The 27,323-nt window shown below is 39.6% G+C and overlaps 4 protein-coding genes and 4 long non-coding RNA genes across 9 annotated transcripts in view; 3 read left to right on the top strand and 5 right to left on the bottom strand.

Annotated features, from left to right (window-relative positions):
* LOC136261020 (fibronectin type 3 and ankyrin repeat domains protein 1-like) overlaps positions 1-1,349 on the bottom strand; it is a 25,889-nt gene extending 24,540 nt beyond the window's left edge. For both annotated transcript variants that reach the window (XM_066054986.1, XM_066054987.1), the window contains exon 1: positions 1,262-1,349. In XM_066054986.1, coding sequence (XP_065911058.1) covers positions 1,262-1,306 — 45 coding nt within the window. In that variant the 5' untranslated portion in view covers positions 1,307-1,349. The remainder of the gene's footprint in view (positions 1-1,261) is intronic.
* On the top strand, positions 756-27,323 carry LOC136261024 (uncharacterized). The gene is made up of 3 exons (XR_010703775.1): positions 756-842; positions 26,990-27,105; positions 27,155-27,323. It is a non-coding gene; the product is annotated as an uncharacterized lncRNA (long non-coding RNA).
* Positions 1,627-13,072, top strand: LOC136260273 (uncharacterized protein DDB_G0280205-like). The gene is made up of 4 exons (XM_066053952.1): positions 1,627-3,088; positions 3,149-3,538; positions 3,599-5,107; positions 12,681-13,072. Exons 1-3 carry the CDS (start codon positions 2,416-2,418, stop codon positions 4,435-4,437), a joined length of 1,902 nt encoding a protein of 633 aa, XP_065910024.1. The 5' UTR covers positions 1,627-2,415; the 3' UTR covers positions 4,438-5,107; positions 12,681-13,072.
* LOC136260272 (uncharacterized) lies at positions 5,134-7,726 on the top strand. The gene is made up of 3 exons (XM_066053951.1): positions 5,134-5,874; positions 5,928-6,054; positions 6,122-7,726. The coding sequence occupies exons 1-3, from the start codon at positions 5,357-5,359 to the stop codon at positions 7,625-7,627; spliced, it is 2,151 nt and encodes a 716-aa protein (XP_065910023.1). The 5' UTR covers positions 5,134-5,356; the 3' UTR covers positions 7,628-7,726.
* On the bottom strand, positions 7,722-9,613 carry LOC136260275 (uncharacterized). Its single transcript, XR_010703461.1, has 2 exons — positions 9,345-9,613; positions 7,722-9,224 (listed from the first exon to the last, which is right to left on the bottom strand). It is a non-coding gene; the product is annotated as an uncharacterized lncRNA (long non-coding RNA).
* LOC136260274 (uncharacterized) lies at positions 12,046-15,978 on the bottom strand. Its single transcript, XM_066053953.1, has 6 exons — positions 14,996-15,978; positions 14,864-14,931; positions 14,761-14,815; positions 13,649-13,827; positions 12,996-13,081; positions 12,046-12,942 (listed from the first exon to the last, which is right to left on the bottom strand). Exons 1-6 carry the CDS (start codon positions 15,333-15,335, stop codon positions 12,231-12,233), a joined length of 1,440 nt encoding a protein of 479 aa, XP_065910025.1. The 5' UTR covers positions 15,336-15,978; the 3' UTR covers positions 12,046-12,230.
* On the bottom strand, positions 16,123-16,571 carry LOC136260929 (uncharacterized). Its single transcript, XR_010703761.1, has 3 exons — positions 16,488-16,571; positions 16,283-16,444; positions 16,123-16,229 (listed from the first exon to the last, which is right to left on the bottom strand). It is a non-coding gene; the product is annotated as an uncharacterized lncRNA (long non-coding RNA).
* Positions 17,909-23,892, bottom strand: LOC136261914 (uncharacterized). The gene is made up of 4 exons (XR_010704053.1): positions 23,774-23,892; positions 18,975-19,036; positions 18,849-18,915; positions 17,909-18,788 (listed from the first exon to the last, which is right to left on the bottom strand). It is a non-coding gene; the product is annotated as an uncharacterized lncRNA (long non-coding RNA).

The following is a 27,323-nucleotide window of genomic DNA, read 5'->3' as shown; positions in this document are numbered from 1 at the left end:
TGCCTGTAAGCAGAGGAGGCTGGTCATGGGTCATAAGCCCATGATGTAATATTCCACAACCAAGCAATGTTGTTTAGCAGCTAGGAAAGCAGCGCATTGTACTGAGAAGGTTTGTAAGGGTGCTGGGACGTTCTGGTATGGATATAAATCCGTCTTTTACAGGGGCGGATCCAGGGGGGTTCAAAGGGTTCTATGGTACCCCCTTTTGAAAGAGCCTCTCTTACTTGAGATACTTTAATAGAGCAGTCAAGATCGAGATACTCTAATAGAGCAGTCACAGTATTCTTAAGGGGAGCAGTGTAGTAGTGGAATTATAAATAAGGAAATATAGTTGGTGAGGGTATCTATGGTGAGGGGCAGGTATTGTCATCAGGTGATGACCTTTGTTTTATTTTTTTTTGGTCTTTGACTTACAGCCAGGCTGAAGTTGCAATTCTAGAGTGGAACCCCCTTTTAAAAAGTCTGGATCCACCCCTGTTTTAGAATATTAAGAGATGTGAAGGTTCAACCCTTTCTTTGAGATCACAAGATGTTTGATGACGCGTGACCAACCTGGCCTAGAAAGGGGGTGTCACGTCAGCTCACGCTGTAGGTAGATCTGCGACCGCGGTCAAAGTCTTGACCGGGGAAATTTCACCTTGACCCTTGACTTGCAGCGTTTATCATCTTTGACCTGTGACTTGAGCGTTTCTTTTTGAAATTTTGCCCTCCACTTATTTTCCTATATGCACCTGCGCTTGTAACCTAGTATAATATTTTCTTAGTGTGTGCTACTAGCAGCTGGGAGAGAAAAATCATTATGGTTACGGCAAAATGCCTGTTCTTGGAGATCCTTACTTCTTGTGAGTTACGTATAATTCCGTAAACTTGATAATAGCTACGTATAGTTTGCGATTGTGGGTTTCGAACCTTCTGTATCGTCTTGATCGATCCTTGACCCACTGTAAGGGCTATTTAGTGGCCTTGACCGTTGACTTAGAGTTTGACCGCGGTCGCAGATCGACCTACAGCAAGAGCCTGAGTGACGCCCCCTTGCCTCGGCTGTTCAACTTCACTTCATACGATCGCTTCTTACACAATTCATGTTTTCTGTAAATGGTCCTATAGTAAGATTACTGGGTTAATAACTTTTACATCAATGTAGGTCTTCTCATCGTTTGTAAATCTATGGTCTCACAACGATCGACCTCATTAGCTGAAATGTCTAGGCGAGCGCCATCTTCAGCTCTTCAAACACAGCTACACACTACACATTGCTCACTTTTGTGGGTTCCCTTTTGGGGAGAGATGTCTCTGAGTCAGTCATTAGTTTACTTTGTAGGTCTAGATCACGTGACTATCTAGTTTAGCGCGTCAAATCGTCCGCAGCCCGGAGAACCCTAACCCTATCTATGCCCTAACCCTTCAGCCTGGATTGATGTTAAACATCCCTAGGAAGATCTTGATCCTCCTAAACATTTATTTTATTTATTGTACTGGGCCGAGCAGTCAGCACAGCTGCGTGGTAACAGGTTAGCTACCAGGTAGCTAAATGCTCAGGCTGAAAAAAAAAAAAAATATATATATAGCGTAAGCGACCGAATGTCGACCGGTATCTTATGTCGACCACAGATGTTTACAAAGTCGACCACAGAAATGACTTGAAGTTATCCGTAAATTTACTGCTCTTGAATTGGCGCGTATTAAAAAGGCTATGGCGCGTAAGAGGAAGAAGAAGAAGCGAAGAGAAAGACGCCTGAATAATGTACAAAAACCAGCCAGTAAAAGGCCATCGAAACTACGACAATGGACTGATGATGGTATGGTACGCGCATTGAATGCCGTACAGTCTGGCATTCTTGGCGTTAATGAGGCAGCACGAGATTACAAAATACCACCGACAACATTGAAAGACAGGTTGTCCGGGCGAGCTATTCATGGCACCAATTTGGGAGCAAAACCGTACTTGAGCCGAGAGGAAGAACAGGAGCTGGTTGAATTTTTGTTGAATTGTGCGAAGATGGGGTACGGAAAAACCAGAAAGGAGGTGTTGGGTATTGTTCATGCTATGGTGGAGAAGAAGGGCATTAAACTGGAAAATGGAGTTACCCAGGGCTGGTGGGTAAAGTTCTGTAAAAGATGGCCAGAAATCAAACTCCGTAAGGGTGATTCTTTTCCTTTGGTGCGTGACCAGATGACCGTACAGTTTTTGAGTCGTACTTTGATCTTCTCGATGAAACACTAACTAAGCACGGCCTGAAAGACAAACCAGCTCAGATTTATAATTGTGATGAGTCTGGCATACCCTTGGAGTACAAACTGCCGAGAATTGTTGCAGCCAAAGGCACAAAGAAGGTGAGACAGTGCACATCAGGAACTAAGACTCAAATAACAATCCTTGCCTGTGCCAACGCTGCAGGGCAAACCATACCTCCAATGGTAGTGTTTTCAGGAAAGCATTTCAACAGTGCCTTAGCTAAAGGAGGGGTCCCTGCTACTCTTTATGGAATGTCACCATCGGGATGGATGGACCAAGAGCTTTTTAGAGAGTGGGTTTCAGAGCATTTTCTGAAGCATGCTGTTTCCAGTAGACCTTTATTATTGTTACTCGATGGCCACTTGTCTCATTACACTCTAGACTTGGTCAAAACAGCTGCTGAGGAAGATGTCATAATATTTTGTCTTCCTCCCCACACCACTGCCGACAGTCAACCACTTGACACCAGTTGTTTTAAGCCACTGAAGACCCATTGGGTTGATGTGTGTCGCAGATATTTATTTGCTAATCCTAGTCGGGTCATTACTAAGTTTCACTTTTCGTCTTTGTTTTCAGAAGCATGGTCCAAGAGTATGACCATTAATAACATTTCATCAGGTTTCCGCACCACTGGTGTTTGCCCATTTAACCCAGATGCAATCTTGAGCAAATTTCCCAAGCAGAAAGAAACAGACGAGTCTACTATCAGTAAGAGTCCGGCTAAACCAGTCACCTTTTCGGTGGAGACGGTCAAGAAATTTGAAAGACGATTTGAGAATGGGTACAACATCTATACAGATCCAGCTTATGTGCAGTGGATGCGGATGTATCATCCTGACCATCTCCCTCCTGGTTAGTACAACTTTGCATTCTGTGTGATTATATATGTACATGTTTACTTTGGTGCTGTAGAGATTTTGGATGCTGATGTTGTGACCGTGGGTACTGCTACTGGCTCTACAAGCACCGTGGGTACTGCTACTGACTCTACAAGCACCATGGGTACTGCTACTGACTCTACAAGCACCGTGGGTACTGCTACTGACTCTACAAGCACCGTGGGTACTGCTACTGACTCTACAAGCACCGTGGGTACTGCTACTGACTCTACAAGCACATTGGGTACTGCTACGGGCTTCCGCACTACAAGTGTTTGCCCATTTAATCCAGCTAAACCAGTCACCTTTTTGGCAGAGACGGTCAAGAAATTTGAAAGACGATTTGAGAATGGGTACAACATCTATACAGATCCAGCTTATGTGCAGTGGATGCGGATGTATCATCCTGACCATCTCCCTCCTGGTTAGTACAACTTTGCATTCTGTGTGATTATGTATGTACATGCTTACTTTGGTGCTGTAGAGATTTTGGATGCTGATGTTGTGACCGTGGGTACTGCTACTGGCTCTACAAGCACCATGGGTATCGCTACTGGCTCTACAAGCACTGTGGGTACTGCTACTGGCTCTACAAGCACCGTGGGTACTGCTACTGGCTCTACAAGCACCGTGGGTATGGCTACTGGCTCTACAAGCACCGTGGGTACTGCTACTGACTCTACAAGCACCGTGAGTATGTCTACTGGCTCTACAAGCACCGTGGGTACTGCTACTGGCTCTACAAGCACCGTGGGTACTGCTACTAGCTCTACAACTGCAAGATCTCCTTTTTCAGAGCTCCTCGTATATCCAACTCCTACACAAAGGAAATCGAAACCAAAGAGCTGTGCCCGGGTTTTGACTAGTGCAAAATCTATTGCTATGCTGGAAGAGAAAGTCCGTAAGAAGCAAGAAGAAATAGACTTAAAAGACAAAAAGAAAAAAGAAAGAGAGGCAAAGAAAGTTCTTCGAGATGAAGAAAAGAAGCGCAAAGTACAGGATAGAGAGCAGAAGAAGGCTGAAAAGCAAAGAAGGTTGGACGAAAGAAACAATTCTGGATCAAAAAGGCAAAACGCATCATCACACAGTCAGAGAGCAGCGAAACGGCAACGAGAGGACAATTGTCCTGAAAGTGGTATTCAGCATCGTGAGATTTCAGAGGATGAATGTGCTGTTTGCTTTGGGCTGCACGAAGAGGACCCAGAACAAGTCGAGTGGCTGAGGTATACCAATGAAGATTGCAATGTGTGGAGCCACACCGATTGCCTTGAAAATTGTGATGGTGTGTACGTTTGTTATGCCTGTGGAACCCTACTCATGTAGTATTGCTTACCCTACACTCTTGTGTTAGAATACTCCATTGATACATGTTGTACATATTGTTTATAACATTATAATAAAAACACACTGCTTAATTAATGTCAACATGTGCTGAGGTTGTGACAATCTGAATGGAAATGGGATACAGGAAGCTTAACAAGGCCGGGAATCACGCTGTGGGGAGCCTCAAATAAAAGGAAGTGGTTATAGCGACTATTACACTTACTTAATTCATAGTAGCTGCGTTAATCTGGCGATGAAAGATCATCTGAACGAAGGCGAAGGTCTCCTTCGCGTTCACACAACAGCTGACTCCCGAAAACTCTAGAATACAATATTAACACAACACTATTTTTAGTAACACTATATATGGACTTACACCTTACTATTTATAGAACACCATAGTATGAATAATAGTAAAACTCCGTACATGTAATTACTATGGCAAAGGGGAAAACCAGGGTGGTCGACATTGAGATATTGGAAAGGCTTTTGTAAAAGGGAGCGAAAACTCCGCACCTGCGAATAATTAGGTATTATGGTCATCCGTGTTTCTCCGCGTACCAAAGTCAGGTATTACCCCTTCCTTGTGACCTTAGTGGTGACCTCAGGTGGTTGTTGGACTATTAGTGCTATTGAACAGGTGGCGATTTTCGCTGTTTCACTATGGAAGGTATGTAGTTTCACTCGTGTATGTGCACCTCAGTAGTGATCACGAAGGACTGTAGGCCTATTCCTCAGCCAGTGTGTCACGAGTGAATAGGGCTAACTTATAAAGATGTAGTGGTCTTTTTTATTTTTTTTTATTTAATCATTACTGAGCAGACAGCACAGTTGATGTACTCAGGAAAAGAAATTAATTAGTGCAATCACAGGATGTAGTTACAATGATGTTGTTTAGTTCGACACAGTGCTATAGACTATGTGCGATCTAGGGCGTGGCACTTATTACATCATTAAAAAATCACGTGAAAAACGCATCCGCCATTTTTTGAGGGCAAAAGCGAATGTTGAAATTATGACTTCTGAGTATTTTAAATCGTTAGATTATTTAGCACAAAGACGCTATGTTGAAAAGCTCACAATACGTGATGAAGTACTACCTGATCCATACTCTATTGGCGAGGAATCGTGGACGGATGATATGACACAGTGGCCAGATCTGGTGTATGGTGATTTATATTCATATTTAATCGAAACCAAAGGGCCTTATACCAAGGAAAAGTTGAAAGCCCACAAGTCTTTGGACGCGTACAACTATTTTTGTAACGGTCATGTCCGCACTGTCTACTGCTATGGGCATGGGAATCATGTCATCCTAAAAGCTTTGGTCACAGTGAACCCCAGTCAAAAGACTCCAGATCAAGCCCATAAGGCCTGGGTCATATTGCAGAAGGCTGATGCTGAAGTTATAACAGCACATTGTACTTGCAAAGCCGGGTAAGTTCTACATGGTAGTACAGATATATTGTCATTCTTGGTTTAATATGTAGCCTGGGTGAAGTGTGCAGTCACATAGCGGCAATACTTTTCAAGGTTGAAACTGCTGTTCGATTGGGTCTTACTAAGCCATCGTGCACCTCCACAAGCTGTAATTGGAACAACTGGTATAAAGAAAATGTGAGTTATCATATTGCTGTATTTACGAATTAGGTAATAGTGTTTATAAATTTTTATCTTTCTACAGATAAATCCTGCTGAAGTCAGAAATATTAATTTTGTAAAGCCTAAACACAGTTCTAAAAGAAAACAGACTTGCAGTGAGTTTACTTCTTCAGTTAAAAAGCAGCAAAGAAATTTGTCACAAGTACCACCAGAAACACTCTACAGTGCAATCAATAATTGTTTGCCCCATGCTTCTGTCTTTACTATTGTTCCAAAACCTGATGACGATTCTCAGCTATCCAAAGTGACATCGAGTGTTGGTACACCAATTGTAGATTCTGTAACTGACTCAGGAATGATATCCTCAAGTGTTGATTCATCAATTATCACAACACCCGTGATGGAATCATCAGTGAGTCCTGATACATCAACGGCCACTACACCCATGGTGGAATCATCATCGAGTCCCGATACATCAATGGTCACAACACCCGTGGTGGAATCATCAGTGAGTCCTGATACATCAATGGTCACAACACCCGTGATGGAATCAACAACATCCAGTGCTGATGCATCAATTTCTTCCTTGGTGACTACACAAGTAGTACCCAATATCCCAAAGCCTTTGCTTGAATTATTTGATCCCAAACACAAAAAACTGAGTAAGGAAATGTTGCTTCAGTTGTCAAAAGAAGTGTTTGTAAGCTTGTCTGTTACTGATGAGCAAGCTATGGCCATTGAATTAGCAACACGCACCCAAAGGCTAAGCAGTGACTGGTATAGTCAACGACAAGGTCGTATTACTGCTTCTTTGTTCCACGATGTCTTCACTTTCAAGGAAAAAAATAGTCCTGATAGTCTTTTAAAGAGGTTGCTATGTAATGTGGACATCAGTCACATTCCGGCCATTAAATGGGGAGTTGAAAAAGAAGACACAGCAAGGAGAGAATACATTGCCAAAATGTCATCATTACATCAAGGATTCCGGTGTACATTGACTGGGTTGGTTGTTAACCCCCAATATCCTTTTTTGGGTGCAAGCCCAGATGCATTGGTAGAATGTAGTTGCTGTGGTGGACAAGGAAGTGTGGAGATTAAGTGCCCATTTTCGGGTAAAGGTGCTCACCCATCACAGCTTCACAGATTGAAAAACTCATTTTTAAATGAAACTGGGCTTCGTCAGAATCACAAATATTATACACAGGTACAGGGACAGCTTGTAGTTAGCTGCAAACAGTACTGTGATTTTGTTGTATGGACACCCGAGGGAATTCTAATAGAGCGAATGGAAGTAAATTCTAACTTCACTGAAAGTTTGATTAGAAAGCTAACGAAGTTTTATGTAGAAATTATGTTACCAGAAATCCTAACTCGCAATGTATTAGATGCAAGTGAGTTGTCCAGCTCCACCACTGTAGCAGCCACCAGCAATGAAGAAGTTACATACTGTTTTTGTCAAGAAGGTGAGCATGGAAAGATGATTTGCTGTGATAATTCTGAGTGTAAGATTTCATGGTTTCACTTCAAATGTGTTGGCATAAAGCGAGCCCCTAGAGGAGATTGGTTCTGTCCTAACTGTAATATTTGATTTTCTTAATATGTGATTATGTACTGTCCCATTTTATATTCTGCATCATAGTTCAGTTTTAGATTTGTGAATTCTTTATAACATACTGATGAACTAAAATGTTGTGGCGTATATAATTTCTTCACATAATTTTAAACCAAAGGTGGTTGCAAGTTACATAATGCAGCACATACAAATAAGATCTTATCAATGGTACAAAATTCTTCATCAGTAGCAGATTTCACCAGGGTGATTGGTAGAGTTGACTGTAAAATTCTGAAGTTTTTGAGCCTCCCAATGGCTCGTTCCACATGGATCCTCACCCTAGACAATTCTCTAGCTGTCTCCACTTCCCTCTGTGAGAGTTGGGGTTTTCCCTTTGTGAAAGGAGGAATTGCTAGTGAAGCACCACGAAGAGCTAAAGGTTCGGTTATATCAAAACCTCTATCAGCTAAAACCAAGTCACCGTGCATCAGCTTGTCCAAAAACCCACTGTATGCAGTAATGTGTTTGTCACTGGCACGTCCTCCCCAACACTTAGAAACAAAGATAATTGCACCCGTGGGGCTAATAGCAATTAGAAACTTCACAGTGTTATGACTTTTGTAATTAGAATATGTCTCGGCTCTTGCTGCTAATGAAGATGGGCGTTGAATAAAGATTTCTGAACAATCAATAATACATGTTGTACGGGCATACTTTGGCTTAAAACAGTCAGGGATAGTGGTCCGGATCATTCCTCTTTCTGGCCATTTTACTAGAGGCTTTAGCTGAAAGGCCATTGTATCAATCCACTGATGAAAAATTTTAGACACTCTGGTTACATCAATTCTGAATCGATAAGCTAGATCCTGATTCGTTGTTGCCCGTCTCAGTTTCATCAAGACCATTAGAAGCTGGCCACTATGACTTATTCCTCTGTGCTCGTAAGGAGGTAAAACAGTAGAAAGCAAAGCAAGTAGTGTGGTAAATGCAGAATATGATGGCAAACCAGAATAAAAATAAGTTTGTTCATCATCATTCGGAGAGAGGGGCTGAGTAATACAGATGCAGTCTGCAGCTCTTCTTTCACCATTTCAGTTAACTCTTTTTGTTCATCTAGACATTTTTCCAGTGACACCTTTTTATCATTAAGTGCATCAATAACGTGATGTCGTTGCTGAATAATCTGCTGCTGCTTATGAATGATCATTACAAGTGAAGGTATGTATCCCTTAAGACATTCTTCTGCTAGATGTGAAAGCGTTCGGGGCTGATGTAACACAGAAGAATCGTCAGGACCATCACAATGCTGCTCATGGTCAATCTACATGGTCTCAACAGCACTACTTAAAATTTCATTATCCATTGTTCCAGTGCTATCAGTTATATCATTTCCTGTCGACATCAACTCCTCGGCATTTTCAACTTGTGGCACCTGATCACGAGTAGTAGTTGATTTGCACTTTCGTGATGCCTTACGTGTACTCGAGCGTGTACTTGATGCATAGCCCCTTCTCCTGTTCTGCAATCTATGACTTCTAGCCAACTTATCTTTATCTGCTTCTTCATTTCTTCTCTTTAAATGAGAATATAGATGGAACATAGTCAGGATCCCATTTCAACCTGCAAGGTCTTCCTGTAAAATACAGAAAAACTTCAGTAGTGGTTGTAGTGCATTCTCAAAATATTACACTTAACCAAGCAGCATTCTGATTATTTACAGTATAACTATTACACACTTTCATCCCGTGTCTACCTGAAATGAAATGCCTTCCACAGACCCGAGAATGCTGAGTTGGTTCCCAAGCTTCACGGTGAATAGCTTGTATCCACTGTCTTCTTCGCAACAGATTCTTAGGGAAGGTTTACAATGTAACTTTTCCCGCTTTACAACGATTTCGGCACTCAACAGCACAGCAACTCGACGGCATCACTTATTCCTTTTTGCCCTCAAAAAATGGCGGATGCGTTTTTCACGTGATTTTTTAATGATGTAATAAGTGCCACGCCCTAGATCGCACATAGTCTATAAGTTCCGCTGAAAAAGAGTTAATGTTGTTTATTAGATGGTAGATTGTTCCAATCCTTTAATAAAAACTTTTTGGTGCAAATAAGTGGATGAGTTTGGTATAATGAATCGTCTTGGGTGATATAGTCTGGTAGATCTTTCCATTGGGAAGGGATTGACGGTGGGCACTCTTGATGTACAGTTTTGAAAAATATTTGCAATTTAGTTTTTATCGTGATTGAATTCTTAGCCTCGTGTAGCATGCATTGTGAGCTTTCACTTCATGGTTTGTATAGGGTTAATTAATTAACTTACAGTATTGACTTTTTTATTATAATCAGTCAATTATGCACCTATCAATGTCATGCCTGGGGTAGTACAGGAGATTTGATAAAGTCTAGTGTTATATTCCCCAGTATTAGGGCTGAGAAGCTTGTCTAAGCCCCACTATGTCCCCACCTCGAAAAAGTGGTTTCTATAGACGGGTTGCAACCTAAGGCATGGTCTGGTAAGAAGTTGCTATGGCTTCAGATTTCCGGGGAAAAGTGATGACAAAAGTATTGAGCATTCTATTGTGAGTACCTATGGCATCATAGCAGTGTAAAGAACACATGTGTCGAAGTGGCGGCTTGTGTGAATTTATACAATGGGAATGAGTTGTCAGAATGATGCAGGTGGTGATGAGAAACAATGACTCAAAGTGAAAAAAGTATGGCCATCCACACCTGTGGAACATTTTATTTGTAAACTCCACCTGTTTAGCTTGTACTTGGGGTACAAATTGTAGGTGCATAAACAGTATACCGTAGATTCCCTAAAATTTCGGCATCTCTAAATATTCGGCACTCCCCGTGCTTTGAACGCAATGTGCTCTAAATTTCTGCAAGCGGAAAGAAAGTTTCTATTACAAGCACGCTAATTTTTCGGCACTTGGAGTACTAATTGACGAAGGTTTCTTTAGTACTGAGGATTCCCAGTGACCTCACATATTATGCTACCTCGATGCTGGATGAACTGCCTAAGCACAAAGTGTAAAATTGTTCACGGAACGAACGTGCCCAACAATATCATCGTGTGACATCACGGCTACCACAAAACGATCTTCGTTTCTGTTCACAGAATAACATCTCTCCTGGAGCCCACAAACATGATACATCCTCAGATATAACGCTCTGTTTAGTCATGGAACACTTCATGCAGTAACTGGGAGCTAGCGAGATTTAATTAATTATTACGAGATAGTTAGTTTAATAATATTGATTGTGGTTTCTATTATTATTAGTGTCGAGTGACTGTATACAAAAGCGATGCAGTAATGACATTGATCTGTCCTGGATAATGTAGGCAATCACGGTATATAGTGCTGCAGCGAAGTGAGTGTTACGGCCAGTATCGTCAGTTCCGCCACAAGGCGTTCCTGTTGGTCCCTGTAGAAATAAATCCAGAAAGTAACCGGTAAGCAGATCGCAAATAACATAGCCATGAAGCGTGTAGACTGTATTAGGGATAGATCCCTAAAAATTCAACAATAACACTGGGCTGGTACATTTTTTCCTAATTGTTCGGCCAGACACAAACAGAATTAATTTATTTCTGCCGAATTATTAGGGAATCTACGGTACTTACACTAGTCACTAGTTGCAAATGCCTCAAACCACCTTAGAGTGACAGTCATAACTTGATGTCCAATCTGCGGAGTGTGTGGTTTATAAGTACACAACTACAGCACAGCATTTGTGTACTAGATATGCATATACAATAAGAGAACAACTAGCTAGACATTTTTACAACTAACTTCAAAGTTGCAAGCACATGTGTTTTTGTGGAGTACTAGTCCCACTACTGGGATTTAATAACCTGTACACACCTAAGTAGTGCAAGGGTAGCCCAGTCAACTGGGTTTTTTGCATTGTGTAGTGTGTGTGTGTGTGTGTGTGTGTGTGTGTGTGTGTGTATACGTATATGTGCACGTGCATGGGTGACTGTGGTTGTGTGCATGCATATAATTGTGTGTGGGTGGGTGGGTGGGTGGTGTTGCATTTTTTGAAGAATGGTATTGTATTAGGAAAAATACCTCCGTATCGCACTTAGAAACATGGGTGGGCTATGATTTATACTTTAACCCACATTGTGCTTGTAGTAAAAGTTTTAGAACAAATGAGTACCACCAAGTAAGGTTTGAAGTATCCCAAAAAGTTAATAATTGTGTGTGTCTTAAAATTTTGTCCACTTTACTGCAATGTAATAAGTTAACAAGCTCCGATCCAGGGATTGCCATATAGATCAACGGTTTCAAGTTTATTATCTTGATATCATTATTATATATACCACTTTTAGCTGTTTAGCATGGCATTAAAAGGTGCCACTTGAGGTTTCACTTGCATATCAAATCATGGAATTTGGTTTACTCATGGCTTTGATGTCCAACTAATTCAAAGATACAGTACACTTTGACTTGTTATAATTATATGAGACAGCATTACATCGTGGAATTATGTATTACAGTTTCGAGTGTATTTATAACTAGTTGATGGTCTGCTTAATGCTATCAAACTGTATGATATAATGTATATATGAAACGTGAGCAGATGTTACAATGTCTTAGATACCAAGCTACAGTTTGTGTATATGTGTTTACAGTTCAATAATGTTTTCTTTGTTTTCTGTCCCTGATAATGCTGGATAATCTTTTATGTATTGGTCATATGATGAGTCCGATACTGATTTGAATAACTGACTTATTGGTATTACACGATCAAAGTGGTTCCCATTGGTATGGCACAGTTCAATGTGGTAATTGCTTGGGGATGGCAATGGCAAATTGGAATGTAGGGGATTATACTTCAGTGTGTTCTTTAGCTGGTACTGGAGCCATTTCCAAGATGAAGCCAATCCAACCATACTGTACACGTAAATTGGTAGGTGTAGAAAATAAGAGAAAGCATATATCTCTACTTGTGTAGCAAAGGTGCCTACTCTGCTTACTGTTTTACAGTGTTGAATAATATTTTCTGAGCTGTCTGATAAAAATTGTTTGAAAGTGTCTGAATTGTTTGATATAAACTCCACTATAATCCCTCGTAGGTTTGTATGGTGTTTCTCATCCCCAAAAAGCTCCTTTGAGAATGATCTGAAAAGACAATTACCATCACCAATGATCCTATCTAGAGACCTATTCTGCTCAGATAGTAACAGCTGGATGGAGAAAGTTGATGGACTAGGTGGCGTAACTGAAATTTCCCTACACTGGTCTTCTGTGATGTCTAGTCTCAAAGTACTTGCCAACATAAGACGGTAACTGAAAATACTGCTAGCAGATAGTGACAGCTTGACAGGATTTATTTCCCTACAGTTACTTTATGTAATCAGTATGTTATTATTCTGACATTTATAACTTGCCTGTTTGATGTACACAGTATTTGACTTGTAATTGTGTGTAATGACTTGATTGATGCTTCGACGTGTTGTTCCACTGAGTTCAGTGTCTATACAAAGATACGCCCATAGCATTGTAAGTCTATAGCTATGTCTTAGTCTCAATAGTTTGGAAACATGATTCATGTTTATATATAGCTGTACACATAGAATTCACCGTAAGATTTAGGGGTAAAGTTGCATTGGCGAATGAGTTTGTCAAGTGATAGGTAGACTCATACTGCTACGAGTAAACTCATTATAGCTAACTAGTGAACAAATTTTGTAGATTTTTGTCTTAACCTCAACTTTAGTCCCACATCATTTAAGAGGCACATAACAATATTTTAGCACATTATATGCACTCCAATTGGAATACGTACATATTAATGTGTAACATGGCTACACTTATAATGTTTGCATGGCTACATTTATGTTTACAAGGTTTTAATGTTTACATTTATGCTGATATGCGTGATATATTGACAACATGAAGTACTGGCACGTACTTAGATGAAGTATGTATGTATGCACGTAATTTGCCTGTTATGGACAAGTTGGTCAAGAGACTCAAGACTAAAAGTTTGTATACGAATCCGATTATATCTAGCTCAAACAGTTGCATAATACATACATACCTTTCTGCTTTCTGAAAGTTTGTTTTCCCTGATGTGAATTTTCCTACACTTTCTATGAATACAACGTTGTTTAAGTCTCTCCTTTCCACCAAATTTCTTTTTATCAAGGCAATAACAACACTTTCCACAGTCTGCCTTTGTACATGCCTCACACTGACCACATCCTTGTCGTTTTTGTCCTGCAATAAGTACGTACATTTATATGCAAAATCAGCTAAAGCATATAGCCAATATATGCAACCATTGTAAATACTTTGTGTGATATATTTACATTTAATAGTTTTACCATGGCCACAAGGGTATATATGCCCGAGGGTGTGGGCATATATATCAGGAGTGGCCATGGTAAAAGTAATATACCACTTGGGTATGTTCACCTAATATTATGTGAAGAAACAAAACTACATTCACCACTACAAAGCTATGTAGATATTTATTGTGGGTTTGAATTTTGGGCTGTGCTATTCAAAAAAGAAATGATTGTGGATTTTTCTGGTTTTAGTGGTACCATTTCTAGCCAAGTAATTCAGTTAAGGAAATAGTCTAAGGTACTAGAGTAAGTGCTGAAGAGTAGAGGTTACGTATGGTTGAAATGTGCTGTTTTGAGAACCAACCCCAACACTGCACAAAGAATTATTTAGTGGTGTGTAGTAGTTGAACTATGTGATGATGACTCATTTGATTATTTTTCCGTGAAGAGAATGCTATAAGCCTATATGCTAAATAAACTCAAGCCCACAATGCAAAACTTTAAGAAACCCAATAAATATAGAGAATCGAAGGGAACTGATGCTTTTTAGTTGCTTCAGCATAAAAGGCATTGTGGTCAGGGCTATAGTATGATATCGTCCTAACCACAGGTAAGGTTAGGGCGATGTCGCCCTGTGGTCAGGACAATATGTGAGTGGTTTCCTTTGATCTGAGGTGTCAAAGTGGTATAATGGATGTTAAACAGCTGATCAACAGCTGTGTATAGGAGACTTGCAGCAATATCACTTCTAGTATATAAAATGTAAACTCTAAAATATTGAAGTAAGCTTATGCAATCTCAGTCGTTTAGTTCAGATGACAACTTTATATGAAATATGTGCATGTAGCTATGTATATTATACCTTTCTTAGCATGTGAGAATTTATCATCCATCAATTGTGAGTGAGTAAGTAATGCCTATATACAACATAACTTATACTGCTACATTACAAAGGCTATAAATACCTGTTCACTTGTGGTACTGGTTAACTGTGATTTATCACTTTGTGATATACCACCATGATCCATCATTTCTAGTTGTTAATTAAACAATTTATAGATAATAAGATAACTCAGTGACTGAGATATGAACTGTACCTGTAGCTGCAGAATGTTTCTTGCCTTTTGGACGGCCAACTGAAGCATGTGCAGTTCCTTGGAGTGGATCATCTCTTTGCACTGGTCTGGATCTTTTCGGTAGTACTGGGCACTCTCCTTTGGTTTTCCTCTTCATTTTGCTGTACTTCTTTGTCACCCGATTTACTCTACAAATTTTTGTTGATCTCTTTCTGGAGTCCAACACCTCTTCTTTCATCAATTGCTTCATAGCGAATAGACCTGCTTCTGTTTGTGATGTCGAGGCAGCTGAAACTAGTTCTAGGTGTATGCCATGTACTTTCTCTTTTAACGTCTCTAGAACCTCAATGTCATTAATCATAAATGCAGCTGCAGTACATTTGCTAATTCATCTCTTAGCTGTTTCTGCAAACAGAGTAACTTTGAACCAGCTGTTTGATAAGATGGAATGGGGGTTAAAGAATGCATTGTGGTTGATGAGTTATCATGATTGTGTGCATCATCTTGTTGATCAGCTAGTTGATAGTCATCCTGATTAATGTACATGTCAATTTCGTTGTCCAAAGTCATGTGAGGACACTGTATGCATGATGGAGGAAGGTCATTCCAAGTCCAGCAGAAATTTTGAAAAATACAGAACATGTGTTTACATGGTATTTGGCGCAATGTATAATAAGGGCATGTGCAGTTTCCACCCTTAATGTCAATTGAATACTCACCATGTTTTGAACGTATTTGGTAAATACCATTTACTTTGTCTACTTCAGTAATGGTGGAGATGTCGATAGCTTTGGCTTTTTCAATACTTGATAGGCAGGCACTTATGACTGGCTTGGGACGATTATGTAAAAATGAAGGAAGAAGCTCCCTTGGAAGTCGGTGATCTCTAGCTTGCCTGGCTGACAACTCTATGTACTCCTTTTCTTGCTCAGGAAAGACATGTTGTAGTAGGAGTTTTATCAAGGAAAAGACTGACTTATCATTACGTAAAATAAAATAGTGGTTTTTCAAAACATTGTTAAATGACTCTGTGTAGTTATTGGTGTTTACTTCTCCATGAAACTTTTGTCTGAAAATATGGCACCAAAGCTGTGAAATTTACATTATGGTTTGTTATGTACACTGTATATACAGTAAAAAAAACTTACTGGCTTGTAACTCAGCCATTCATTCTGCAGATATGTCTGTAACTTTTCACTGTCTTTGTACCAGGAGGAAGTAGTGATCTTTACTAAGGCCTTTTCATGATCTTCTTCTATACACAATCCTAATACAAATACTATTCTAAAACAAGACAAACAAACTTACCGGTTCTAGAATACATCAATTCTTTAAATGCTTTCTTTGCAGACTGCTTCACTTCAGGTGATACACCATGGTGGGAATTGTTTACCCATCGTTCAAAAGCTTGAAGGGTGTGGAAATCACACACAAGCCTGACACAATTTGGATGTATATCCTTAACAGCTCCTGAAATAAAAGGTAAGAACAATCCTGTTCACGGGTGATATACCTAGTTCCTGTGTACTTTTGTCAGTCATAAAGAACTGCGGACACCATGATGGATTCCATTCTGCCAGTTTCATTAAGCCTTCTCTTACCAAGTCTGTGACCTTCTGCTCTATCTCAGTTAGAGGTTTTATTGTAAGCTGATCTTTGATGGAGTGTGTGATGACAAGTGTGCACGTAACAATGGCACTTTGATTTCTAAAATTTGGACAGCCAAGACGACGAGAGCCAATTGAAGCACGTGATTTCTTCTCCACATCTAGACTTGCAGTGGATTGAATTTTCCCTTGCCTCCACGCAAGCAATTATATGTATGTACCCATGATGATGTATAGGAGAACTGGCCTTTGTTTACTCTAATAACACCTTTTTCTCTTGTTTTAATGTTGGCTTTAGAGCCATATCAGGCAGTGTATTCACACTGTGTTTGAAGTGTAAACTGTTAAAGCCACTTTTCCCATTTTTCCTTATTATACGGCATCATGTAACCAGTTGCATTTGGTGTCTTCAAGTTGTCTGGGTTTGGAGCATAACATTCCAGGTGGAGACCTGCTAAGTTTAAGCAACACTGAGGAAGTCCCAGTTCTTCGCAACGGTCAACTTTTTTTTACAGGTGGCATTGCTTCCGTCATGTCGCAGCTGCTGGTGATATGTTGTGATGTTGTTCTGCTTGTCATCACAGCTATTGCACACATCAGCACCAGCTTCTTCATGCTGTTTCATCATTCGGCAATACTCAGTACTCCTCTTATTTCTGTAGCATGATATGCAGCGACCCAAGATTTCTATGTCAGCTGCATTTATAAGGCACACATAATATAATGTTGTAGCTTACACTAAATATTTATTCACATACACACTTCTGAAAGCACTGCATGGTGACATGCACACTATCATGCAATTTTGTTTGCATTGTTTTATATAGCTATGATCTGATCTAGGTAACTAATGTGATAGCTATAGCATGCCTCATTGGATCCATGCCTCAATAGCTTGTCATTTTTATATTAATTAAGTCAAGCGTAACTATTAATTTTTGTACAAAGTGCATGGAATTGAAGCTAGTTTCCTGCCCCTTAGAAAAACTTTCTAGCCAGCTTAAAGCTCTCTAGCTACACCTTTTACATCCACTTAATAGACTTCGGCATTGGCAATCATGAATACAATTAGCTTTGATCAAATAATTCAGAAAACAGCTCACCACGACACCATCAGTGATTCAGTATACGTCCTACGTCTAGCTACAGGGTAGCTTTCGAGGCATGGAATGCACTACTAAACCTACAACAGCTGACTATATGCCAGCTGCAGCACGATGATCGTGTGCACAAATATACATCAGTATACCTTTACAGCACTCCACAATCGCTTGATCTCCACTCTTGGACTCGAGCTCAGTAGCATTAATGGCCATATCTCGCGATAGGTACAAACATGTGACAATTACCCGCAACTCAACTCTCTGCACTCGAATAACGCGCCAAATTCATTCTTTGTAATTTTACCGTAAATTTTAGTTTTATGTACAATAACAATACAAACTATTCGTAAAATAAATTACCATAAAAAGTTATAGTGAATAACAATGCACCCATCAAGTCTAACCCCATGCCAGCAAAGAGGGGGATTTGGTCAACTCTCAAGTCAAAGTAAATTGCTCTGGTGGAAAAAGTAGTCTGGATGTCCACCTCAAGGGCTGGTGGTACAGACTGGCTACACTAATCAGGGGCGTAGCCAGGGGGGTTCAAAGGGTTCGGACGAACCCCCTTTTCAGAGTTAAGTTTTTTAAATTGTGATACTGGTTAACTAGAACTGAATTAACTTACACAAATCCACTGAAATGGGTAGCTACAGGTCTTCAGGCAGAGGAATTCAAGTACCTCTACTCGCTATTGCGAATGAATTTATAAGAATACACATGTTTACACATGTACACGTGTTTACATGTGCACACTTACGAAATTCTATACTTAGGGCAGAACCCCCCTTTTGGAAATCCTGCCTACGCCCCTGCTAATGGTACAAATGAATAGACAATTTGTTTGTAAGTGAACACATAGTAAACTGGCTGCTATTTCATAGTGACTACATAGTAAATGCATCACCCTATGATGTAACTTTAGCCTAAATCATGGATCATGAATTTTTATCTAATTAAGCCCCTCGTTTACCTAGGTAGGACAAAACTTTGATAGATGAAAAACTATTGTTGTTAGTCCATTCCAGTCTTCTTCACCTAGCCACTTCTTAGAAAGACAGCATTCAACTTCCTTGATGATTCAGCAAATTGTCTCTTATGTATTCGCTAGAAATAAGGAGAAAGAAGAGAACTGTAGTATTGCTGACATATGCACTAAATACATACCATCACTGTACAGTATATGGATGAAGCGTGAAAGTCATGTGTCCTTGTCATGATCATCTATAGGGACCTGCCATATTGCAATTTAAATGTTACATACAACAGAAATAACTGTGTTACAGCTTTTACCTTACATAATTCTCAGAGGTTTGCATGTGGTAGCATGACTTCAACATGGTATTCACTAACAGCTATAGTAAAAAGAGAAAGAGCATTTCACTATTTGCGGTGCAACTCACAATATTATGTCATTTCATTGGAATGGCTGACACCTTGGGACATCCTTAATATAGTGAGGTGAAAGAATGTATCCATAGTGGTTAGCAAATGTCAGCATCAACCAGCACTCAAATAAAGTAGCCACCATTACCACTCACTCACCAACCACTACAGACCTCTGACTTACACAAATCAGTAAGTCAAGGACCCACATATTTTGTCATACATTTCTGGACTCAACTCTGTCTCTTGAAGCCACCACTATTTGCACATCACTGCAAATGGGACCATGGGCAAGTGTGTATACCATCACTGACAGAGGTATCCACCAAGTGCTATGTATTTTGGCACTATTTAGCCTTGTTGGTACCAGTTAGTTAGCCCTACATAACAACTGCATGAACAATAGGTATGGGGAAAACTATTTATACTAGCTTGCATTGAACCAGGTTAGCATCACTGACCCAGATAGTAATCCCAGTAAGGCGAGGATCTGAACCGGATTGATTAAAGTACACCATAAACACAAATGCAGTCACATGTACATGCACACATGGACACACCCACACACGGACACACACCCCACACACTTGAGTTGTAATGATATGGTATTTGGGTGTACAAGTTTAAGGAAAAATTAGAAATTTTAATTTCAATTAGGGATCATAGAAAAAAAAGTAAGGAAACAAGGGAGGTCACCTACACCTGCAGATACACTAGTGAACATTTAATCCCTAATTCAGTCTATACCCCAAGACCAAGACTGAATTAGGGATTAAATGTTCACTAGTGTATCTGCAGGTGTAGGCGACCTCCCTTGTTTCCCTACTTTTTTTCTATGATCCCTAATCCCTGACCCCAACACTGCTAAACAAGACAAGGACAGTTGGGAGTTTGCTTCCCCAGCTAACACTAGGTACCCATTGATGTTAGAGCTGGGTGAGCTGTTTCCCTGGTTGACACCAAGTCCCTGTTATATGGCTGTGTAGACTGGAGAAAGTGAGTAGAGTGGAAGACCAACTGGTTGCTACAAAGTTGTTAAATAACATGCACATTAATAGACCACTAAAAACCTGTAGTCAAACACAAAGATCTACTTTTCAAGAACAGCAGAACAATTATGCAACAACTTCCCTGTAAGGGATTGCCAGGGAGACTCATATGGCACACCTTAAATAACAATTTAGAAGTTGGCACAAAGGTACCATGTGAACATGAAACACAGAAAATCTTAGCCACACACACATAATGAGAAGGTAGATAAAGTGGGAATAAACCGTAACAGAAACACAACAAACTGACCCTTGTGAAGTGAAAAGCCATAATGCACCAAAGAAATAGCTGAGAGCCAGTAAGAGGTACCTTTATTCTGGTAGCACTCAATAGCCCAACACAAATAGGAGGACAACGAGACACAATACATTTGGAAAGGTCTATACAAATTAAGGATTCTTAGCAGAGGTACATGTAAGCTGTTTAAGCAGTTAATTTTGATAATGGATTACATGCAGTAACAAAGCTGATCTGATATGGTAGCATAGACCCCTTCCCCTTACAATTTTCACTCTAACTTCAGCTATAAAGTGACAGTGTGGGGCTTTGATCAACAGTTGACAACAGGTGTTGCTAGGATATTACTTGAACAAGAGTGCTCATAAATAATAGTTTATGTGTATCTATACCTGCTGCTTGTTTACACATGTTACCGATCTGATGATGATATGCAAAAAAACAAGGCCAACATAGCCAAAGCCAATCGGATTATTGGTACACCTCTACATCTGAGTGGTGCCACAAGGGCTCACAACACTACTGTAGCACTTACTATAGGGGCTACTGGTTAAATGCCAGGACAGAAACCAAGTGACAGGCTGCACCAGAGAACTAATCATGTTAGCTAGGAACAAAACTTTTCCTACCTGCTAGTCAACATCAATTTTGTCACACACTTTCTCATTCTGTTTGCTGCTGGCATAATAGTTATGTACATTTCTAATGCCTCACACACAAACATACATACCACGTATGCATGCATGCACATACTATACAATGCAAATTTGTCATGCCTACCCAGTTGACGGGGCCACCCATGCACTACTTAGGTGTGTACAAATTATTAACTTCCAGTAGTAGAACTAGTATCCCACAAAAAGGTATACCAACACATGCGTTGTTGAAAACTAGCAATCTACCCAGTGGTGTAGCCAAACCTGGCCTGGGAATTGCCCTGGAATCAGACTAATTTACCTCACCATCAGCCACCCAGAGCAATTATAGACATAGGCTGGATTAAAGTTAGCTACTCCATTATTGTGATACAGTAGCTTAACTTACACAATACTAACCGTGTTATTGTCGCCGATGTTTTTCTTCCCATCTAGTTGATGGACAGAGATGGGGTATCCAAGGGATTTTCCCTATGAGTAACTCAATGAGTGATATCCGCAATTACGTTTCTTGACGTAGCGTGCATTATCTGTGATGTCACAAAACAAAATGGCCGCTGTAGTGTGGGGACTTTGTACATGGAGGTATTGGGCAAGATGGTGTTTCCCTATGATAGCATTTATAAATTCGAATAAGGGCGAAGGTGAGGCTTATAGTATAAGGCAATTCAAATAAGCCTATTTGTGGGCGATTTTAAAATTTTTGGTTTGTTTTCCTTGTTGGAGTTTGCACTGTCACAGTACGTGTACTACTTCTTACCTTTATTATCTCGTAGTTCCATGTGTAAAAATATACAGACAACATTCATTTCGAATACTGTGCGCCGAAGTCTCTAAAGCCCCAACACTAACACGGCCATTTTGTCAATTATGACATCAAATTTTGTAATTGCAATGTCAAAAAATATCATTGCGGATATCACTCATTGTGGAGAAATAATAGGAGGCAATAAATAGAAGTGAGATCATGTGATTACAAAAAACCATGCAGCATTGTGACATAGAGTGAAGAACAAGGATTGGTATTAATTCTTCCAGTATAGTGGGATTGACAGTTAAGTTAAACATTTGGATTAACTTGTGTAACTATCAGTGTGGTCAAAACTCGGATCAGAGGCAAGATATTTGAAGCAATAGTTGCGTAGATACTACTTAGTGATAGTTAAAACAGCACGGAATACTTGTTCAGTCAACAACTGTTTTCTTTTTTTTGTTCTAAGCTGACAACTCTAGTGGCAGTGGCAGGGCATAGTCATCACATGATACAACAATAAAAGTACCTCGTGTGTTTCTTCCTAGTCTGATATGGTATTAAGACACACACAGAGATGTATGCATGGAGTAAGAAGGCCAATAGCTTGCTAGCATTCACTTAGAGTAAGGTTAAATAATAGTTAGACACCAAGACCAAGGGAACTAAGCAATTTAGTAACCTTGATGGCCTGAAGCTGTAGCGTCCCGAGTGCAGTGAGGGCGCTACTAAGGGCCTGAGGGGTTACTAAATCACTTGGTCGCGGTGTCTAACTTATTTAGACTATGGTTTAAAGTACGTACCTTTATAACCAGAGCATGAGTGTGGGGTGAAAGAGCAATGCAGAACAGTGGAACGGTTTCTTCCTGAAGTTCTAACAGCATCCACAAAAATAATTATTCGACCGGTTACTACATGTAATGGCTAGAGCTACAGTAGGTATGCCACTTAGTCTACTATTTGTTCAGAATTATTTGCAGAACACAGAGAAGAAGAGCATTACAGTATTATCAAGTACTCCAGTGTGCCTTTCGTGTTATAATTATCATGTACAAAATTGCTTGAGGGCGGGTTACTAAGAGAACATGTGTAGGTGACTAAGTGATTTAGTAAACCTGTAAAAGAGTCATACCATTCTAAAGTACACTAATCACCCTGCATACAGTAAAGTATACTATAGTGATGCATACATATTTTTAAAATGCTGTAATGATGTCCATATGAAGATGGGCATGTGTATGTGTGTTGCATGGTTGAATGGCTTGCCAACCCAGTGCCCTGGCATGGCAAAAAGTCCAGCTACACCACTGAATCTACCTACGTATATAGTTTTGCATCAGTTCATAGGTAATGGTAGCACATAAAATTGTGGGCCATATGCTTCGTGAAGTTGTCAAATCCAGCGCTTACCTGATCCCTTAGTCTGCTTGTACTTGAGAGGTAGAGTGATATCATGATTCCCAGGATTTGAAATTATCCCTAGGGGGTGCCAAGGTGCTGTTTTAATAAATTGTACAACATTGAACTGCTCTTTTCTTAGCCAGATGGTGCGTTTACCTGAAATATTTAACAAGCAGGCAGGTAATGTGCCTAGTGCCCCTGGGGGTCCCCATAAGGGGATTTGACATCTACATCTTACCCCACCCTGAGGCTGACAGCAGTAGTTTGCCGAACCAAAAATTATTATATTAGGTAAATAAATCCCCTCTTCGAGGTGGGGACATGGTGGGGTTTTGACAGGCTTATTAGCCCCAGCCCCACCCTACCAGGGGGTGGGGCATGACATTGATAGGAGTATAATTGGCTAAACAAAAGCCACTGTAAGTTAATTACCCTATACAATCCACAAGGTGACAAGCTCACAATCCGTACATCCATGAGGCTAAGACCACTACATCTTTAAAGTTAGCCCTATCTATGGCCCTATTCACTCGTGACACACTGGCTGAGGAATAGCCTACAGTCTTTCGTGATCACTACTGAGGTGCACATACACGAGTGAAACTACATACCTTCCATAGTGAAACAGCGAAAATCGTCACCTGCTCAATAGCACTAATAGTCCAACAACCAACTGAGGTCACCACTAAGGTCACAAGGAAGGGTTAATACCTGACTTTGGTACGCGGAGAAACACGGGTGACCATAATACCTAATTATTCGCAGGTGCGGAGTTTTCGCTCCCTTTTACAAAAGCCTATTGGAAAATGTATAGCGGTCGACTTAATAATATATCCGTGGTCGAAAATGGAAACAAATGGAGAGAAAGGAAATCGCTTGTCACTACTTTTTGTCACGTAGAAACTGTTGTTTAAGTACAGGCAGAGACTATGCTTGTACTAAAGGTATTGTAAAACTAATAAATCGTAGTGCGCCTGGTATAGTACGGGCACCGCCGAAGGTAAGCGGATGCTGGTCGACAATCGATCGCTTACGCTATATATATATATATATATCTCGATATATATACTAAGAATAATACGAAACGCGGTTAAAAGTACGTCATAAATAAAATAAATAAATAAATAAATAAGCCCAGCATAGCTATTATCTATGGTGGCTACATGCAGAATTAATATACAGTTACATTGGTTAGGAATAGTTGCAAATTATTTGAAAAGGTGTCTTACAGTCAGTCGTGTCTAGAATAGGTTGTTCCGTTCTTTGATTGTCAGTCTTTAAAAAATGATTGTAGCTATAGATGTGATGTGGTTGATAAAGGTGGGAGAATGAAATGATAAAGGGTGATAGTGTTGTATGTCTCTTGTTACAGGTAGGTAGTAAGTTAGAATTGACAGGTGGGCGGGATAGCTATTTGAAGATGAAAAATCTTGTGAAATAGTTGTAGCTAATCGGCTTGAGATGTTCCATCAAATTTGTAAGGTAGGCCAAGATAACTGACTGACTCAACATACATACTGAACTAGCTACAGTAAATCTCTTAAAACCCATCTAGCTGCTCTTCACTGAATTTATCTCTATCACTATAATATGGAATATGGATCCCAAATAGCAGAAACGTACTCCATCTGAGGTCGTACCATGCATTGTTAGACTAGATTCACCTGGTGAACAGTCACTTAAGTTACATTTTAGAAAGTTAAGGTATTTGATGCTTTTTTAGCAATGTTTGATAATACAGTATGTTGTAACCATGATAACATCTAATGTCAAAACTAGAGGGACAAAAGATAAACAGTATCTCACCCATCCCATAACAGCAGCATAAGGTGTGTCCCATTGGAAAGGAGGGAGGCAAGACTCTTATAAAACACGGTAGCATTGTCAGCCATTCGATCCTCTTGCAGTGTACAGTCCAGGTCAATTAGTCTGATCAGTAATACAAGTTAGACTGTCAGTAGTCTAGTCCAGACCTAGCTGTGTTTTACTCTGCCCCTACACAAAAGTGCGGTCTAGACTGTCTGGTCAGATGGTATTGCTAGGAGTGATTAGCTATTTATGCAGGGGAGGATTTCAAGGGGAGTGTCTAAAAGCAGTATATGCATCCTAGCTGACAGTTATGCTGTAAAATGTCTCCTTCCACATTTATAACACTGAATACATGATAATGTGTTTTTTAGCATTGACTCGTGCAGTATCTGAACCCAATGAGTATCATGACCAAACTGAGTTTGTATGTGGACGTGCAAATTAAGCTCCTTAAGTGATAATCTCAATAAATATCTGCATATCAAATACATTATTTAAATAGCTACTGACTTACAATTATCTCAAATACTTTTACCAAAATAAGATGATTATAAAATCAAATAAATCTTTGATCATAAAGGATTCTGCATGTCTCTTGAAAAGCATTTTCTTGGTTAATTGGGGCTCTGACTCCTGTCCACATAACATTGCTTAGTACTATATTATACCACTTTGATGGTCAAAGAATGTTTACTGTCACCATGCATCCATGCTTGCCACAAGAGAATTAAGGATCCACTTAAGTTATGGAAACTAAATATTCAACCATGAGATGCAATCATCAATAGTGTATACAATACACATACACCACCTGTGCATGTACATAATATTGTATACACATACTATAGCATGCATCATAGTGCCTTACAATTTAACAACAGTAAAATATCAATATTACATGTGCGTGTATGCATATAATTGCATCTATATATACTTCAGAAAGTATATTGTATTTAAATACTGTCCTAACAAAAGTTTATTCTAGTATTTCACTGTAAAAACATATTTAATGAAGAACTTGCTTCTGCTGCTGCTGCTGCTGCAAAAAAAAGGCAAAAAACAGCAAATGCATCATTTGTTGAAATAACAACGAGGAATTTTTGTTGATATAATATTTTCTTGTTCAGTAAATTGTCGTTACACTAGCAGTCACTTTTCATTAAAACATCTAGAATGTTAAAACAGCAATCAACAGGTCTGCTGTATGCCTTTGTCATTTTGTTGGCATTTTTTTACAGTTATAATAACTATGCACTGCATTTGACCCCAAGTCTGATTCTAAAAGCTGATCTCAGAAATATATAGGATATAATACACTGTAAAAATGAATCATGTTGTGCATTGTACAGCACAAAAAGCGTGCTCTGAGACACCAAAGTGTGCTGTTTTGGTGTCACAGGGCACACTTCTATGTGTGAATTTTTTTACAGTATGTACTCCAGTGCTTTAAAAAATACAGGGTTCCATGCATGCATATACATTAAAAGGAAGGAAGCATTTAGTAACTTTGGAACTGTCTATCTGCAAGTCTGTATACATGCATGCAATGAGATGTAACTTCAGGTGGTTCATAATCTCAGTGCTAGCTAGTGATTGGCATGCACACTTAAATTCATGCACATGCATACCGGCACTTCCGTCCTCACCTCTGTCAGTGTCAATACAATGGTGCATGTATACCCACAGGAAAGTGGCAAGTATAGTAAAAAGTGTAAAGTTAGCAACTTATAAGGCTAAACAACTAAAGTGCATGCATGTGTCACAATGATGCTGCTATAAGGTGGAGTTGCATGTGGTTTCAATTCAGTATATATGGCAATGTTATATCAGGAGTTCATGAACTCTTGGTTATATACATCGACTTAGAAGTGGTTTATATATTTATTATTGTTATAGCTGATTTAAGCAAATTAAGGTGTAATCATATACACTATAAGCGCCATACAGTACATCTTTTATCTGCAGTACTTATATTATTAGCTGAGCATTATATTAGAATTTTCATTCCCTGCATATAGGAGCTCAGATGATAAAGAAAAGTTTAAAATGCATGCAATTGTTTGCCAGTGCCATGCATCAATGGCTATACCCATAGCAGGTGTAGTCTGCACATCATACAATATAATCATTTCAAGTAAGTGGAGCACAAATGATCATAAATAAATGTTGGATTTCAATTCTAGCACACTTCAAACTGCTTAGCTGAGCAACAATACAATTTAGAAGTGACATTGCAGCTTGTGGAGATCAAGGTTTGCACTTTTCCACCCTAATAGATGACACAATTTAATAATCACTCACTTTTCCTGTATGGCAGTATTGGTTTTATGACATATTGCATGTATGCATACT

Source organism: Dysidea avara, chromosome 7 (genome assembly GCF_963678975.1).
Source record: "Dysidea avara chromosome 7, odDysAvar1.4, whole genome shotgun sequence".
Classification (NCBI taxonomy): domain Eukaryota; kingdom Metazoa; phylum Porifera; class Demospongiae; order Dictyoceratida; family Dysideidae; genus Dysidea; species Dysidea avara.
This window is presented reverse-complemented; position numbering and strand designations above follow the sequence as displayed.